Genomic DNA, 18,628 nt, shown 5'->3' on the forward strand with positions numbered 1-18,628 from the left:
AAGGCTATAACACACAATCGATCACGTTAGTCATTAGTATTTTTTTAAAGAGCAATATACTCTTTTTAATATGCTAGCTAGGCACATCATCACGAGACTTTTCAGCTTAATCGTTTCTGTTTTTTCAAGCTAACATATACAATAACCGAGTGACTAAAATTCAGTTTCTTTCTTATTTGTCTCTATTTTGATTGACTGTGTGATAGGTCGATGATCGAGAGATGTGCATGTGTTGTGTTGTTTGTGTGCACACGACTTTTGTCGTCTAGGGAATTTAATTCCTGTTTACTTGCATGTTCAGAAAACCTTTTTGCCTTCCGTGACATGCGACCTGATCATAGAAAAGCAAGGCCAAACCAATTCTTCTACCCTCTTTCTCCTTTCTTTCCATGAAAAAGACCACAGTGGAATAATTTAGGCAATCCGTTAATTGGACACCAGGGCGTTGATATATTTCGCTATTAACGGTTCATATCATCTGTATAAGGTCTCCATTAACGGTTAATTTGTGCATTATTTATGACGAGGAATCTCATTTTTGTGAGAGGTTCATTTTTTTCATACAAGCTTAATGGAAGAACTATATTGCTGTCGAAGTGTTGGAATAGATATAAAATCACAATTTTTCAGTGTGCATGCATGCTCTTTGGAAGAGGAACACTAGGTTGGATTTGGACTTCTTTATCACAGCACGGAAAAAAAATGAAGGATTATATAATTGTGTTTCTCTAGCACCAACTCATAGCTAAGTAACCACCAATGGCACACAAGGAAAGACAAAATTAAAACTGATGACATTAAAAGAACCTTTTATAGCGCTTAAAAAAATAGTTATAGATTTTAATAACATCGAAGGAATTTCTTTAGATACACAGTGAAGCAATGCAACCATGGTTTCGACCTACCTTCTCGCTTGGTTATTAACTGAACCCATATATATCATCACCCTAGTGTTTTCCACGGCTTCTATTTTGAAACAGTAGTGAAGAAAGAGTTTCACCAATCCGCTATTTTTTTCCTAAGGTTATTAGCTACTCTCTCCATCTGTTCTATAATTCTTGTAGCTTAAATAATGACAATCTCAAAAAAAAATCCAGCTTTCGGCTACGATTTTCTACTATTAATACAAATAGAAATCAATAGATATAGAATAATATCAAAGTTCTTTGTAAGAGTAGTTATCAATAGTACTCCCTCTATTCCAAATTATAAGATATTTTGACTTCTGTAGAGATACATTATTTTTATTATATATCTAAATAGACATAATATGTATTTAAGTGTATAGCAAAAAACTATGAATCTAGAAACTAAAATCTCTTATAGTTTAGAATGGAGGTAGTACATGATATCTTAGTATCTCCATATCCAAAATGACAAGAGCTATGAAATCAGAGGAGGAATTATACATCTATCTACTCCATATCACTGGTAGAGAACAAAGCTTTACTCCCGGTGGGGAACCCCCTCTAGTCCTGGTTCCCCACCCGGGAGCAAGCATCCGGGACTAAAGGTCCCGGGTCAGGAACCTTTAGTCCCGGTGGGTAATACCAACCGGGACTAAAGGTCGTCCTCCCAGCTTTAAAAAAAATAATGCCTCCCACCGCTGCGTCCCGTGAGATTCGAACCCAAGACCTCATGCCTTGCCTCGCGCGTAGCTTACCACCCCACCTACACAACACATCTGACAAAAGATGGGATGCTTCCCTTTTGAACTAACCCATCGGGGGACCTTTAGTCCCGGTTGGTAACACCAATCAGGACTAAAGGGTCCTTTAGTCCGGGTTGGTGTTACCAACCGGGACTAAAGGGTCTACCTTTAGTCCCGGTTGGTGTTACCAATCGGGACTAAAGGTTGGGGACTTTTAGTCCCGGTTGGTGGCTCTAACCGGGAGTAAAGGTCCACCTTTAGTCCCGGTTGGTGTCTCCAACCGGGACTAAAGGTCCCCTACCACTGTGCCGAGCGCAGTAGCCATTGGGCAGGGACCTTTAGTCCCGGTTGGAGACACCAACCGGGACTAAAGGTCTCTCTAGTCCCGGGCGCAAAAAATGCCGGGACTAGAGCCTATTTTGACCTCGGATGAAAGGTCTGTTCTCTACTAGTGTATATCATATCTATACTTTCTATTAAAATAAGAAATTTTCTTTCCATCAAATTTTCGCCCATACGTCACTTTCTCCTCAATCCTTCATTACGTACAGTCTCTAAGTATAAGAGTTATTATGTTTGGTTTTACTAAGACTAGTAGTACACCCCTGACCGGGCTAGCGCTAGCGAAGAACTAAGGACGTTATCAATGGCAACTTGCAAATAGCTAGCTAGATGGAGCTTAGAAAGAATAAAAAAAAGAGACTGTAGTGGAGAGTTGTGTGAGTTATGAGAGAGTTATTTCTGAGAAATCGTGCTAGAGTAGCTATTTGTGAGTCGCTAGCTATTTGATCTCTCACCTTCATAGCTAATAGAATTCTTCCTTCACTAGATATTTGGAAACCATGGGAGACGCTCTAATAGAGCATGGAAATTGTGGGGCCCACCGGACGGGGTCTCTCTCGTATATAGCAGCACTGGAGGCGGCGTCCCTGTCACCCTCTTGTGAAGACACCGCCATGCCAAGCCAAAGCCCCGCGACCCGCTGCCCTTTCATCAATCACCACCAACCCGCCGCCGGTGCGTCCCCTGCAGGCTGCACCTCCTCCTCTTCTTCCATGCGGGCGCACACGGACACGTGGCACGCCCGCGCTGCCTTCCTACCGCCGCTGACCGCTTGTCTCTTCCCAGGACCTCCGCCACAGCCATGTGTATAAATGCGTCGCGCTCTGCCGCTGTTGCTGCCGCCGTATCCATCTCCATCCCTGGGCCGGAGGCTGCTGGACCGCTGCAGGAGCGCTCCCGCTGTGCCGTGTTCGCTTCGCCTTCTCCATTCCGCCGCCGCCGCCAAGCAAGCAAGGCATGCTAAATCTGGCAGCGTACCATTATTATTAGGCAGCACCGTACCCAGGCAGCCATTACTCGGCACTCACTCACTGCTGTTAGAGGCGTTTCCATTTTCATTTCGCCGCGACGACCGGGAGGATCTCGATCGGACACCGGAGAAGCTAGCCACACATCCAGCCCTGCGCCGGCGGCTGTTCTTGGAAACCGGCCGGGCGTACGTCGTCGCTGCGAGTCTGCTCGGAGTTTGACGGTGGTTTCCATTTGATCGATTCGGACACGCATGATTGATTGATCGGCCGTCTGGTTGGTCGTTGGTCGCGCGTCGCCGGAGCCCGGCGCGGCTCGTGCAATGAGCGACGTGTCCGTCCGCTTCGTGGTGGCGGCCGTGGCGGTGGCCGCCATCTCGCTAGCCGCCGCCGTGTCCGCCGCGTCGGCCGCGCACGACTACGGCGATGCGCTGCACAAGAGCCTGCTCTACTTCGAGGCGCAGCGGTCGGGGCGGCTGCCGTACAACCAGCGCGTCCGGTGGCGGGGCCACTCGGGGCTGACGGACGGGCTGGAGCAAGGCGTGGACCTGGTGGGCGGGTACTACGACGCCGGCGACCACGTGAAGTTCGGCCTGCCCATGGCGTTCACCGTCACGCTTCTCTCCTGGGGCATCCTCGAGTACGGCGGCGGCGTGGCGGACGCGGGGGAGCTGGCGCATGCGCTGCAGGCCATCAAGTGGGGCACCGACTACTTCCTGAAGGCGCACACGGCGCCCACCGAGCTGTGGGCGCAAGTTGGGGACGGCGACTCCGACCACTACTGCTGGCAGCGGCCCGAGGACATGACCACGTCGCGGCGGGCCTACAAGGTGGACGCGGACCACCCGGGGTCCGAGGTCGCCGCCGAGACTGCTGCCGCCATGGCCGCCGCGTCCGCCGTGTTCCGCGCCGCCGGGGACGCGCACTACGCGCACGTGCTGCTCCACCACGCGCAGCAGCTGTTCGAGTTCGCCGACACCTACCGGGGACGCTACGACGACAGCGTCGACGTGGTCAAGAGCTACTACCCGTCCTCCAGCGGGTACCAGGACGAGCTGCTGTGGGCGGCGCTCTGGCTGCACCGCGCCACCGGCCGCCGCGACTACCTCCGCTACGCCCTCGACAACGCCGAGGCGTTCGGCGGCACCGGATGGGCCGTCTCCGAGTTCAGCTGGGACATCAAGTACGCCGGACTCCAGGTCCTCGCATCCCAGGTACGTTCCAACATTTGTGTAAAAATGTGTGAATTTCACTCAAGTCATTCTGGAGAAACACACACTTCAGATAATCATATATATGGAATTAATTAAGGTGTATATGGAATTAATAATGTACAATTCTAATCCTTTTTACTATCTGATGATGATTGCGTCGTCATCCTGTCCTCTTGTTGTGTTGTGGTTCAAGCCTAACAAAATTTACCACCGTTGATTGAGGAGAGCGAAATGTTTGCTTTAAAAAACAGATTCTTTTTTTTTTGTTCTTTTTTTGGGGAGTAAAATGTTTGGCATGCATGCATTGCACAAGGCAGCACAACGTCTGAACCAACCAAGTGACATCCTTTTTTTTTTTTTTGAGAATAGTACTCCGTAGGTGGTTAACATTCTCTTTTGGATGGCCCACGCTTGATGGGGAAAGATGTTTTAACTGGAAGCCTGCAATGCAAAGTGAGTAGCATGCAGCAGCACCAGTTCCATCTTCCAAGATAGCATCAAGGGCAAGCCTGTTTGGTGCAACCTTCCCTTTTGCTTAGGCTATCTTACAAGCATAGCTCTGCTCACCCATTGCTTTTGCTTATGTTTGAATTTGGTGGTGCACAGCATCTCCACATCCAACAACAACTTCATCTTGTGGAGGAACGCACATTGTGTAGTATACATGCGGACAGGGACGAAGCTAGGAAAAAAATTAGGAGGGGCTAAACAACGGCAATTAGCAAGAAAAGAGGTTCAGCAAATCTCAGCCTCTCCTACCTGTACATCTACGGCTAAAATTTCAGACGGCGGCTCTACGGGGCTTCGCTTGCTCGCGAGCGGTAGGGGGGGCTGGAGCCCCCCTAGCCCCACCGCTGGCTCCGTGCCTGCATACGGATTTTAGTCATTTTATTTCATTTGCCAGGAAAGAGACGCGTGCTGATTTGGCATATCCACATTTCCTTTGGGAGAAACAGAAACCATATAGCATCAACAGCCTATATATTTTTTTCGAGAACACTTCCGTTGAGACAGCCTATATATACACATGGGCAAAATAATCTAGCTCATTAAGCAGAGGATCACTGTTCATAACCGTGGGGATCACAGCACAGGAGCTCTCATCAATTGTTTATGATGAGCAAGCAGATCATATCTTCCCTCTACCTGTTCCCTTGTCCTTTGCCAACCATTTCTGTCATTTTTTCTCTCATGTGCTCTTGGTAGCATGCATTATTCTCTAACAAAAGAAACAGACTGTTTTCCTAACCCTGGGAATTTATTTATAAGGTGTAGTAGAGTAGAGTAGACTGATGACATTTTTTTGAGGGATAGTGGACCGATGACATCACCGGTAAGCCAAGCGAACAGGGCATAGAATACAAGACAGACGTCTCTTACCAATGCAAACATTTCTTTATGCATCCACAAGCCTGCCTGCCTGTCCTCTATCTCATCATGCTTGGACTGTGATGTTCTGAAGCAAGCAAATCAACCAACTCTGAAGATTCTAGCCATCTTACCGGTGATGCACCTGGACAGAGGAGTCAGTGTCATTTTGAAATTTGTTAGTGAAAGCTTAACACATAAATAAATGATCTGACAGGGAGATAAAGAGAGAGCATGAGACAGATCTTGACCATGAAGACAGCACTAGAGCCAGTTTTAAGGTAGAACAATGGAACATCCATCAACACGTGGGCCATTCAACTAACAGTAGTTACATGTTTGGAAAAGGTTGAAGTTGTTGGATCACAACCAGAGCCCTGACAAACTGAACCCGGAAAGAAGGATCATGTGGCTTGGATCCTGAATTTTCAAGTATAGTTTTACCTTTCGGTTAGCTTATTATATACGAAGCCTACACAGTTAGTTTTGGATGACGCTGAAATTTGGACCATAACAAGACAGGGGATGTGTCATATAGTACATCCTACATGGTTGCTCAATGGGCAATTGTGCATTCAATAGCTTCAAGTCTCACTCCTAATTCCTGAAGTCAACAGTAGTATAGTGTTTGTCCAAATGTTTGACAAACAGGAGCTAGCAATAATGGAATATAACAATCTGATTTGACGTATTTCAGTCAGAATAATGACACTGCAAATGACAGTTGCTTGAAGCATAGTCTAGTTTATATTTTTGTTGCTTTAAGAAGAATATGGAAATACATTAGAACAAACATTGTGCTAATATCTCTTAATAAATTAAAATAGTACGGTCGAATTTTCTGAGACGACATGTTGGTCTGTTCTTGAAAAAAAAAGGAGAGTTTTTTTCTTCAACAGCTGCTGACTTTGCTGTGTTGGACTGAATCTTACTGACAGCTGCTGGTGGAGGCCAAGGAGCAGCGGCTGCGGCTGAGCGCGGAGGAGGTGGCGGTGGTGGAGCAGCTGCGGTCCAAGGCGGAGTACTACGTGTGCTCGTGCATGAACCGGAACCACGGCGGCGCGAAGCACAACGCCGGCCGCACCCCGGCGGGGCTGCTCTTCATCCGCCCCTGGAACAACCTCCAGTACGTCTCCGGCGCGGCCTTCCTCCTCACCGTCTACTCGGACGTCCTCTCCTCCCTGGGCCAGCCCCTCCGCTGCGGCGGCTCTGGCGACGACGACGGCGAGCCCGCCGCCAGGTCCGCGGCCGGCGACGCCGGCGAGGTGCTGGCGTTCGCCAAGTCCCAGGCCGACTACATCCTGGGCACGAACCCGATGCGCACCAGCTACCTGGTCGGGTACGGCGCGGCGTACCCGCGGCAGGTGCACCACCGCGCGGCGTCGAGCGCGTCGTACAGTCACGACCGGGATTTCATCGGCTGCCTGCAGGGGTTCGACTCGTGGTACAGCGCGCGGCGGGAGAACCCGCACGACCTCGTCGGCGCCGTCGTCGGCGGGCCCAACGGCGAGGACGTCTTCAACGACCACCGCGGCGCGTACATGCAGACCGAGGCCTGCACGTACAACACGGCGCCCATGGTCGGGGTCTTCTCCAAGCTCATGCAGCTGGAGGGGCAGTCGCCACGGCCGGAGGTGGCCGCGGCGGCGGCGACAGAGGCGCCGGCGGAGGATCTTTGATAGGAGAGGTCGCTCAATGACTAAATGGTGGGAAATAAACATTTCATTTCAAAAGAGTACAGAGAGATGTGATATTGATTATTAGGATGGATGTGTATACATGATGATTCTTTTTGTTAATTCCTACTAGAGACTACCGTATTTGTTTCATGTTTTTGCACATAACAAAGGAATCGAAAAGAAGGAATTTAAATTTCAAGTGGACCATAGCAATTTCAAAAATGAACTCGGTCTATAATTTTGTTGAACAAAGTTTTTTTGTGTGACCAAATTAATTTTTTTAGTGGAGTGTGACCAAATGAAATAAAGAGTACAACGGTCCAATAGAACTGGGCTGGCCCAATTAAGAGTACAACGGCCCAATTAAATAAAAGCTAATAAAAGCACCAGCAGGCCAAGCTATATAGGCTATAGACCGGCCCCTACGGAAGCCCGCGTGTCGGGACAACGGCCCAATAAATTTGGGCTGTCCCACTAATGGGCTGAAGGGCTCGAGGCCCCTAGTGTGTGCCGTGTAACAGTTGCGCTCGGCAGGAGTTCAACGGAATGCCGCACCACCGCCGTCGCCGCTTGCCTTGGCTTCGGCTGCGGCGCCGCCTGAGGTGCCAATGCCGGTCCTGGATTTTAAGGCCCTCCGATGATCTTATCGTAACGGTATAAAATTTTATAATATATAGACATTAATTTTACTTGTAAAACGAAAGTAAATTCAATAACATATTTTTAATTTAACATGTCTAATAATTATTGAGGAACAATATAGATTAAGGAATATATTTGTAGATGTATGATAATTATCGAGGAATAATATAGATTAAAAAAAATAATATATTCGTTTTCTTTTCTCACCCATGACAAATATTTTTTTAGATAACATTATAAAATTCTAACGTGTAAATTATAAGAAAAATATGACTATATAAGTACAAAGTACTAGAATTCTAAAATACTATATAAATAATTAATTTAAATTAAAAATAAAAAAGAAAAAAAAATATCTTGGGCCTAAACAACTAATCGGTGATCGCAATTCATAAGAAGCAAAGAATTAAGATGTCATCGTCGTGGAGCCATGCCTGGTCACCGTCCTCGTGCACCGTGTCCGTGTCTCCAGTAGTCTAGCTCTTCGCGGCGGCGCGGCTCGCCAGCTCTACGCGTATAAGACACACGTCCCGAACTCACGATCAAAGTGTGTTGTGTACAGCGTGACTCCTCGCCTCCTCTCTACCCGAGGGTCGTGGGGAAAGAAAACTAGAAAATAAATATCAATGTTGTTTTTTTTGGACCGCTTAGCTAATTCTATGTTTATCTTTTTATTAGTTTGCTAATGCCTAATGAACTGTAGAATCTGAGGGTTTATATACTGGGCTTGGCTCCTCCTCCGCTTGGCCCTCGGCCATCGCACCTCGTGGCCTACCTTAGGGCCGGCACTGCGAGCTGCTCGACGGAACGCGTCTCAGTGAGCCCTGTGGGGATCAGGCTAGGTGCTCCACCGCCGCACCGGAGGCGATGCGCGTCGACGTTCACCAGCTTGACGCCGCGAGCGTCGGCGCGCGCGTGGGGCGCTCGGTGAGGCGACTTCCTCGGCCGCCTACGCCCCCCTACGCGCGTGCCGCGGCCGCTGGGCCAGCGTGTGCCTTGCGCGGCGGCTCATTCGTGGACTCCGCGCCGACATGCGCACTGACGACCAGGACCGACTGAGGTCAAGGAGAGGAAAGCTGCCCCGTTTGGTTGCTGCCGGCCACTGGCTGTGCGTGTGACGGCCGGCCTCGCCTCAGCGTTGGCGTGACTTCGTCGGGGAGAATCGGATAGCGCGTGGCATGCCGACCTCAGGGTCTCCCAGGTCGCGCACTACCTTCGTCTTCGTCAGGCGCCCAGCTGCCCCGCATTGCGGAAAGGTTTTCTCCTGCACTACACAACTGGTAGGCTCCATGTATTGTCAGTCAGGGTCTCCATTTCTTTCGCTGTCCAAGTAGTTGGTAAAGCATGTAGCCCCGTTCGCTTGTCTTAAAAAATGACTGGTTCAGCTTTTTTTTTTTTTCAGTCGGAATAGTGTTTTTCTTTCGCAACAATTCAGCCGGAACCGTGTTTTTCAGCCAGATTCAGCCAAATTTCAGGCCAGCAAACGGAGCTGCGTAGAAGATTCAGGGCTTAGTATCGTGATAAAGGCCCGTGATAAACGATGAAATTGTTGCTTAATAGTCAAGTCAGCGGCAAACATACTGCTTTTTCTTGGTTTTATTTTATCTGTGTATGTGCAGGATTCGTATCAGGTCAATAGGTTGTTGAAGGATAGTGATTAAATTATTCACCGCAGCTCCACAAGATTACACACAATGATTATTAAGAGGCACACTGAAGCTACACCATAAGCTGCCCTCTGCACCAAATTTTCTTGAGTTTAAAATGGGATTAATTCTCTTTACTCCAGGTCTTGTTCCATTCCTGAGAAACACTGGCTTAATGCGTATTCTGAAATGCCTCATCCTAGCCCAGGGTCCACAATGTGGGCTGCGCCAGCTTTAGGTGATGCTGGTGATCATGAGACAGAATTTATTTTGACCATTGCCACAAGAGAGAGATCAAATGTAAGTGTTGTAATAATGATGTACTTGTCTCCTCACTGTTGGTGGGGCATAATCATGTAGCATGACAAGTTCTTTTTTTAATTGGAGAATACCTGACTTAGTTCCTTGGACGTTGACTTTTGTGTCCACGTTTGCGGCAGAGGACAACCTAGTAAGGTATGCATGCATAGGCACCTGTCAGTGGCTTAGTCCCATGGATTGGCATATATAATCGCTGTCTCTCTCTCTCAGAAGGTCTATGTTTATGTTTGCTCACAAGGTTGGATAAGAAGCATGAAGCTGAGTGTTGCTGTTCTCTTATTCTCTATCTTGCAGTATGCCAGCGGCCAGCCAGATAGCCGAGGTATGTTGTCCTGGTTCTGCGCTTTAAGTTCAGATGATAAATAGTGAAAAAATGCATGTAGAGCTCAACTGCTCATGTCATGTGTGCATTCCAAAGGTATACAGACGACTGCATGGTTGATAATAGGAATGCTTGATGGAAATCTATTTGTATAAAAGAGGAAAACAGAACCATTTCTCAAACCATTTTCGAAGATCAATGTGTACAAGCAATCTTTAGAAGCCAACCAGTTCCTCATGATTATTTATTTGCCATAGTCTTCTGACTTATATTTTCCTTTCAGGTTTCATAAGCATTGACTGTGGCATCCCAGAAAACTCTTCGTACCAAGATCTCACTTCAAGCATAATATATGTCTCTGACCATGGTTTCATCAGCTCGGGAGAAAACCACAACATCTCCTCAGATTACATCAGCCCATCACTAGCACAGCGCTATTATAATGTCCGCTTCTTTCTAGATGGCACGCGGAATTGCTACACCTTGAGATCCTTGGTTGCCGGAAACAAGTATTTTGTTCGTGCAGCGTTCTATTATGCAAATTATGATGGCCTGAACAAGCTTCCTGTTTTTGATCTATACATGGGGGCAACTTATTGGCATGAAGTTAAGTTCAGGGATGCAGGTGCGATTAATTGGATGGACATCATAGTTGTGGCTCCTGCTGATTACCTGCAAGTTTGTTTGGTGAACAAAGGGATGGGAACTCCATTTATCTCTGGGCTGGATTTGAGGCCACTGAAGAGTACTCTTTACCCAGAGGCAAATGCTAGTCAATCCCTGGTGCTGACCAATGCCAATCGGTTTAACATGGGGCCCACAGACAAGTCTGTAGTTCGGTGAGTTTGATTTAGTTCTGCATACATCAATTCATCAAATGTAACTGGCCAAGTCAGTCTAATCACCCCGTTGGTTGATAAAGTAGGAATTGTGATGACACAAATATTATAGGAAAAAATCCATATTACTTCCTCCAAGTTTGGCCAATGTCCAAAACTCCAAATAACCCCCAAAACTAACATTTGGTTCAATTTACTCCCTCCAACTATTTAAGTTGGCCCAACCAACACCTTAAAAAGATTTTTCTTTTTTTGTTTCTCTATGTACAAATTATATTTTAGTTTCAAATTTTGTGAGGTGATAGAGGACATTGTATTTTGTGCTAGAAAAATGCACTATGAATTTTTCATCATCATGTTTTATACAATATTGTATCTCTAGTGTTAATTTATTATTAAATTTCCTAAGCTATCAAAATAGTGGCAAAAAGTTAAGATATATTTTTTCTAACATAACTTATGATGTTCTCTATCATATCACAAAATTTGATATTAAGACTCAACTAATACGTTGAAAAACAAAAATAACAAATCATGTTAAGGGGTAAACTAGACCAACTGAAATAGTTGGAGGGAGTAAATTAAACCAAATGTAAGTTTAGGGGGTAATATGGACATAAACCAAACTTGAGGGGAGTAATTTGGACTTTTTCCAATATTATATATATATTTTTTTAGGGAACATGAGGGGTAAACTCCCTACGATTAAAACCATCAATCAAAAGGTTATAAAGGTGCAAACAAAGAGAAGATCAATCAAGAAACAAAGAAACAAATGAAAAGGATCAAATCAATTATTAGAGATATGTATAGTCCCAATATTCTACATCAATAACACAAAAGCTTCTAGCCATTGCTTGATAATTATTTTTCTTGGCTTGATGGATAACCTTATTAAACTCCTTGACACAAATATTCCGGGAGTACCTTGGTGTCTTGTAGACTTGTTGAAAATAATCTGAAAAATAAAAAGAAAATATCTTTATTAATGATTGTGTCTGCTCCTTTTAGCCACTTTTGCATGGATTGTCTCAGAAGAATGATACTTTAAGATGTCTAATTTTGCACTATCTTTAATACCTTTTATTGTTAACTGAATGAACTGTACTACACAAGCATATTTCTTTGGCCCAAACAGGTACCCATTGGATCCCCATGATCGTATCTGGTTGACATATGGTGCCATCCCAACCTGGAACGAGGCATCCGCTACATCTGTTGTTCGGAATTACCTTACTGATCCCTATGATGTGCCATCTGCCGTCATGCAAAATGCCGCAACACCTTCCAATAGTTCAATAATTAATTTCTCATGGGATCCATCTGATCACTCTGTGAATATCAGCTCCAGATACTTCTTTGTTTTCTACTTTGCTGAGTTGCAGAGTGTAGCGAGCAATGAACTGCGGCAGTTTGATATCATTGTCAATAACAGCACATGGAACAAAAAACCTTATACTCCACCATACCTATTTGCTGATTCCTTTTCTGGTATGGTTCAGGGGCAAGCGCAGTATAACATCTCACTTGTTGCTACAAAGAACGCAACACTCCCACCTATTCTCAATGCCATGGAGATATATTTGGTGAAACTGATAGATGAAATTGCAACAGACCCTGGAGATGGTATGTGAGTTTAACAATGTATATTAGTGCATTCTGTAAATTTTCTATAATTGCTAACTGTATCGATGTTACGTTTTCTTACAATTTGCAAAACATGAAAAGTAGTCCACTTTTTTTAAAGGGAAAAGTAGCAAAACTAATTGTGCTGCATTTGTTTTCTCGAACACGCACGAGAGCTACGTATCATTGCATTAATAGAAGAAGAGAGTTAGAAGTTACAACACGCACATATCATTGCATTTGTGTTTATATCATATTTTAGATGTATTGCTATCTTGGTAACAGCTTGCTTATCCGTATACATGTTTTTCTTGTTTTTGCCATACCAGCTAGAGCCATGATCGCAATCCAAGAAGCTTTTGGTGTGTGCAAAAATTGGATGGGTGACCCATGTGCTCCAAAAGCTTTTGCATGGGAAGGATTGGACTGTACTGATCCTCCAACTGGTATTCCAAGAATAACAGCATTGTATGTTTCAGTCATATTTGACATAAAGAAAGAAAAATGAATTGTTATATATATATAAAAAAAACTCGACCGGGGGGAGGGGGGGGGGGGGGGGTGTTAAGACTGCCCCCACAGCATTACAAATAAGAAGAAGGACCTTCTCACCCGGCCAAGAAAACCCCAGAACCCTCGCCCCCATCCTTACACGGTGGCTTTCCGTCGCCCAAGTGAGAATTAGGCCGGTGCCCCCCAGTGCTTTGGTTATGGGGACGGACGAGGGGATTTTTTTAACCTCAGCCTGAAATTCGCTCCCACGGGGAGTCGAACCCAGGACCTGAGGAGTGCCGCTGGGTCACCTAACCGTTTGAGCTAGGCGCCCTTTGGCAAATGAATCGTTATATAGCATTGCAAGTTTCAATTTAGACTCTCAAGCTGGACATAGCAAGAGCAGAAACTAACTGTTCTGTGTTCCTCATTTTTTTTTGGCAGAAACTTGTCTTCAAGTGGGTTGGCCGGTCCCATCACTACCTCTTTTGGAGATCTGAAAGCACTCCAGTACCTGTAGGATTTTTCCACAATATCTTTACTTTAGATGTTAAAATGTGCTGTGGCATTTTTCTTTTGGGTACTACTTGCAAGTTCCAAATTAAGCCCATCTGGTTCATTTCCTCCCCTCTGCTTGTTTACTTGTATGTTTACCTGTTTTCTCTTCTTGTATGTCTAGTGATTTCTGCACTGTTTACTATAGTATAACTAAAATAACATGTATCTTGCAGTAAATTTATTGAATTTCATGTGAAATATATGTTCTCTTTCTTGTATGTCTCCACCGTACTATAAAACTTACATTTTGAAAGAAAACTAATCATGTGAAATATATATGTATTAGGAGAGGGCGCAAAGCCTGTTCGCAATTATTACTTTAGTCCTTTTCCTGAATTCAGACGTGAAATTAAGCTGATAAATAGTACCACTGAAACATTTTATTCCCCCATACCTTAAAGCTTTTTCTTACAAGAACTGTTACCTATCCCAGGGATTTGTCACACAATAACTTGTCTGGCTCCATTCCAAATTATCTTGGGCAGCTTCCATTTCTAGTATTTCTGTAAGTCTTACTAAACATCTGCTCGAGTTTGGGAATCTTCATAGAACAAACTTTTCATATGCCATACATTTTCTTTATAGGGATCTCTCCAGCAATGATCTTTCTGGATCAATTCCTTACAGTCTTCTTCAAAAATCCCACAATGGGACTCTATCACTAAGGTATGTTTTATACTTGTATGTTACTAAACTATGGAGCAACCCTGTTTTAAATCAAATTGTTTTATTCATAGAATTTATAAAACATACTTGGAGGATGCAGTTATACTATTTTAAATGTTCATTTAGTGTCATAGCATCTGTTTAAATGTTTAAAATATATCCTTTGTATTTGGACGTTTCTTGTTCCTCAATTTCTTTGTGAGTCCATTTAATAAGGAAGCAGCACTTATCCCATTACTGGGTACTAGTTCATAAATAGTTTTCAGTAGCATTAGGGCAATATCATTACTTCGTAGTAAACAAAATACTGCTTTTATGTTTGGAATTTTCATCCATACTAGAAGGAGAGCTCTACTAGAAGGCATTAAGAGTTTCAGTTCTTTAATGTAACATTTTTTTATAAGGGTTCTTTAATGTAACATTGTTTTGGGTAAAAAACATTTCTGAGAACAGTGACAGTGCTGCTACCTTTGCCTTGTCAATTTTTAGATCTGGTTGATGACCAAAGATATAGAACATCTCCCTTTATTTGGGTTATCTTGGAAGCATTTCTTAATGTGAATCATTCTGTGCATTTTTTTCGCTTCCAGGCTTGGTAACAATTCAAATTTATTTGGGAACGGTACTTACTATGGATCAGGCCCAAAGAACATGGATGGGGCACTTCTCTCTGCGATAATCATTCCAATAGTTGCTGCCATTGCCTTATTTGTTATCTTCATTGTTCTGCTGCTCCGAACACTCAAGGAAAAAGGTAATACAACATGGAGGAAATCATTTTTTTGGTGCCACGCGCTGTTGTATTTCTTGCCTTTTAATACCCTTTTTCATATGATGCAGCTAGGAGAAGGGTTGTTGATCCTAAAGATGAAACAACATTACTTGAGAACCGAGAATTCTCTTACAGAGAACTGAAGCATATTACAAATAACTTTAACCTAGAGATTGGCAAAGGTGGGTTTGGAGCTGTCTTCCTTGGTTACTTGGAAAATGGAAAGCCAGTCGCTGTGAAATTACGGTCAGAGTCATCTTCACAAGGGGGCAAAGAGTTTCTGGCTGAGGTAAATGGGAATGAACTTAAAGAACTAGATATGCCACGTTTCCACTTAAGCTCCCCCCATGAGATATGATACTGACAATAATGCAGTAAAGTTTCCTTGTATTGGCCTCCCCCCCTCCCCCTTCTGTAACCATCTGTTTCATAATTCTAATGAACAGTAGATTGAAGTATTTTATGTTTTTGTAGATGGAATTACAATTAGTAATCATTCTTAATATGTTCTTTTTTCTTCCTGAACAACAATTCTCTGAACTACGCTGCAGGCTCAACATTTGACAAGGATACATCACAAGAACTTGGTATCCTTGATTGGTTATTGTAAGGACAAAAATCATTTTGCCCTTGTCTACGAGTACATGCCTGAAGGGAACCTGCAGGATCATCTGAGAGGTTGTTCATCCTGGCCACTCAAATATAGAATGCTAATATAAGATAATCCTGGTTTTAGTTGTCCTAAATTAGAAATCAACTGTGCTATATCTTAGCATTCAAATTACAGAGGAATGCTACATTTCTCAAAGAAGCAATTTGCAGATCCTAAAATAGCTGTGATTATGGTTACTCACTGCATAGATGCACATTGATTTTACAGTGTATGAAGTGCATGAATTTCTCCAACATGTGTTTTGAATTTATACTAACTGTGTTTGATTTCTTTTCTTTTCACTCGGTGTTCAATTTCTGTTGATGTGTCTAGACACTTCTACTCACAAACCGCTCACTTGGGAGCAACGCCTTCAAATCGCCCTTGATGCTGCTCAAGGTATGATGAACTGTCTCATTTCTGAGATTACCTTTATATATGTACACTATTGCAAAAAATATAAAAAAAAGTTTCACTTTATCGCAGGTCTGGAGTACCTGCATGTTGCATGTAAACCAGCACTGATTCACAGAGATGTGAAGAGTAGGAACATCCTCTTGACCACCGACCTTGGGGCTAAGATTGCAGATTTTGGTCTGACCAAGGCTTTCAGTGACTCAGAAACACATATCACCACTGAACCAGCTGGTACAATGGGCTACTTAGATCCTGAGTAAGTCTTGTACAGCTTCTCTCCTAGCTAGTATATCATAATCCACTTCCAGTTTCAAGATTTTTTTTTAGGTTTAGTTTCAAGAAAATTGTCCCTTTTCATTTGGACTACTTAGAGTAGCATTATGTTATGGAAATGAATTATCTTAACATGTCTACCAGTCTACCAAGTACTAGTAGTAACTGAACTCTACCCTTGCACAGGTACTACCGCAGTTACCGGATCAGCGAGAAGAGTGACGTTTACAGCTTTGGTGTCGTTCTCCTGGAGCTCATGACAGGCCATTCCCCGATCGTCCCGATAGACGAAAGTGTGAGCATTCACATTGGCGAGTGGGTGCAGCAAAACCTCGACCAAGGCAGCATCGAGAGCATCATAGATTCAAGCATGGAATGCGACTACGACATCAACTCCGTCTGGAAAGTCGCCGACCTGGCGCTGCACTGCAAGCAAGAAGTCTCCAGGGAGCGGCCTACGATGACGGATGTGGTGGCACAGATCAAGGAGAGTATGGAGCTCAAGGCCCGCCACCGCGATCGGGAGCGGAGCTCGGCGTTGGCTGGTGGTCATGGTCTGAGCTATGCCGGTGAGAGGAATGTGTTTGAGGTAGAACGAAACGTTGGGGAGATATCAGAGGCCTCTCTTGGTCCGGCAATGAGATAAGGTTTCTATCTTTTGCTGAAGTGCTAGATGTTGACCAGGTTACAGAGGCAATCAGATAAGTAGGTTTAAATTTGCTGGCCGGTACAAAATGTTCCCCAGTAGAAAGATATAATAAAGAAAAGTCGTTGATGCAAGATTAAAACCATTTGGAAGGCGTGCATGAAAAAAAATTCCCAATTAATTATAGGTGATCTGCTTGTTATGGTAATTGGCAAACAAGCAATGATCAGGCATACATAATATCAAACCCTTGACTAAGCTGCTAGTAATAGATAGTATTACATTCCTTGCACGTAACTGTTGAGCATTTTTATAACTGAAGGAATTGCTTCTGCAACTGGTACGGATTAGGACGTACCATTCACATTTGGTACCCGGGTAAGGCCACGGTCCGATTCAATATCCAATATCTAAACGGCGATAAACAGTATTGGAGCAGTGCTCGAGCCGTCCGATCAAGATCTAACGGCTAAGGATTTCCTGCTGACGTGGCTGAATAACGTGCGAGCGAGACTGGTGCAAGTGGCTAAATTACGTGCTACAGAGCTTGGTTCAAAATTCTCTGGTTTCGTATTGCCTCAAATAATTGGAGATGCTAGTGTGCGTCATCCAGACGGACACGCACGTCCGGACGCCTGCACCTCTCCGTCTTCTGCGCCTCCTTCATTTTCTGTGCCCGTAGGCCGTGTTGCCCTGCCCGCGCCCCCCGCTTGTACACAGGAATTGCCGGCTTCAGCTCTGCTTCCCATACAAACGTGGGGACTGCATGCCCTCATGCTCCGTATTAAGCACGCGGGGACCGCTTGTGCCTACGCCGACCGCTTCCCACGCCCGCTTCACAAGGGAACCACATGCACGACACCCTAGCAGCTGTAACAGACGACAACGACAGGTAGGTCCCATTGCAACATGTGTAACACCAGACCTACTTTTGCAACATACAGATGTAACACTTGCAACATACGTCCAAAAAACTAAAACACTTCCAACATACGTCTGAAACACTTGCAAAACGCCTTAAAACACTTGAAAGCCGTTGCAAATACATACAACATCCAGATATAACATTTGCAACATATGCATGAAACATATGCAACATCCAGATAAAACGCTTGTAACATAGTCTAAGAAACAGATGAAATATTTGGAACAGATGCTTGTAACATGCATGTATAGCCATTGCAACATATGCAACATCCCGATCTACTTTTGCAACATCCATGCGAAACACTTGCAACATACATCTGAAACATACGCTTGCAACATGTGCTTTCGTGCAACCACGTGGCAAGCGTGGAGAGCACCTCTCAAACATGCGCTTTCGTGCAACATCTCCTTCCTGCTTGCTGCATGGAGGAGCGCAGCTACGAGCGCGCCCTAGTTGTGCCAAGCCACCATGTCGCTGTCGTTCAAGATCATCCACGAGTAGGCAAGCCATCAGCACAGGCGACACGAAGGACATCTATGCGAGGAGGGGGCGGAGGCGCATCAAGGCAGTCGGCACAACACGACGCCATAACAAACAAGAGGGTCG

General features: G+C 44.7%; 2 protein-coding genes across 5 annotated transcripts; both read left to right on the forward strand.

Moving 5' to 3' along the window:
- Positions 1-2,751: 2,751 nt before the first annotated feature.
- LOC136475686 (endoglucanase 5-like) lies at positions 2,752-7,365 on the forward strand. Its single transcript, XM_066473277.1, has 2 exons — positions 2,752-4,175; positions 6,482-7,365. The coding sequence occupies exons 1-2, from the start codon at positions 3,285-3,287 to the stop codon at positions 7,220-7,222; spliced, it is 1,632 nt and encodes a 543-aa protein (XP_066329374.1). The 5' UTR covers positions 2,752-3,284; the 3' UTR covers positions 7,223-7,365.
- Positions 7,366-9,736: 2,371 nt separating this feature from the next.
- LOC136475685 (probable LRR receptor-like serine/threonine-protein kinase At1g05700) lies at positions 9,737-17,257 on the forward strand. Of its 4 annotated transcripts, none has more exons than XM_066473273.1 (15): positions 9,737-9,810; positions 9,898-9,966; positions 10,042-10,153; positions 10,437-10,992; positions 12,131-12,618; positions 12,948-13,086; positions 13,555-13,626; positions 14,102-14,173; positions 14,254-14,334; positions 14,925-15,088; positions 15,175-15,395; positions 15,658-15,784; positions 16,092-16,157; positions 16,245-16,431; positions 16,635-17,257. In XM_066473273.1, exons 3-15 carry the CDS (start codon positions 10,084-10,086, stop codon positions 17,092-17,094), a joined length of 2,703 nt encoding a protein of 900 aa, XP_066329370.1. In that variant the 5' UTR covers positions 9,737-9,810; positions 9,898-9,966; positions 10,042-10,083; the 3' UTR covers positions 17,095-17,257. The 4 variants fall into 4 exon arrangements, with proteins under 4 accessions (XP_066329370.1, XP_066329372.1, XP_066329371.1 ...); XM_066473275.1 differs by having other exon boundaries at positions 9,740-9,810; positions 9,951-9,966; XM_066473274.1 differs by having other exon boundaries at positions 9,775-9,810; positions 9,912-9,966.
- Positions 17,258-18,628: the final 1,371 nt, after the last annotated feature.

This window comes from Miscanthus floridulus, chromosome 8 (genome assembly GCF_019320115.1).
Source record: "Miscanthus floridulus cultivar M001 chromosome 8, ASM1932011v1, whole genome shotgun sequence".
In the NCBI taxonomy this organism is placed as follows: Eukaryota; Viridiplantae; Streptophyta; class Magnoliopsida; order Poales; family Poaceae; genus Miscanthus; species Miscanthus floridulus.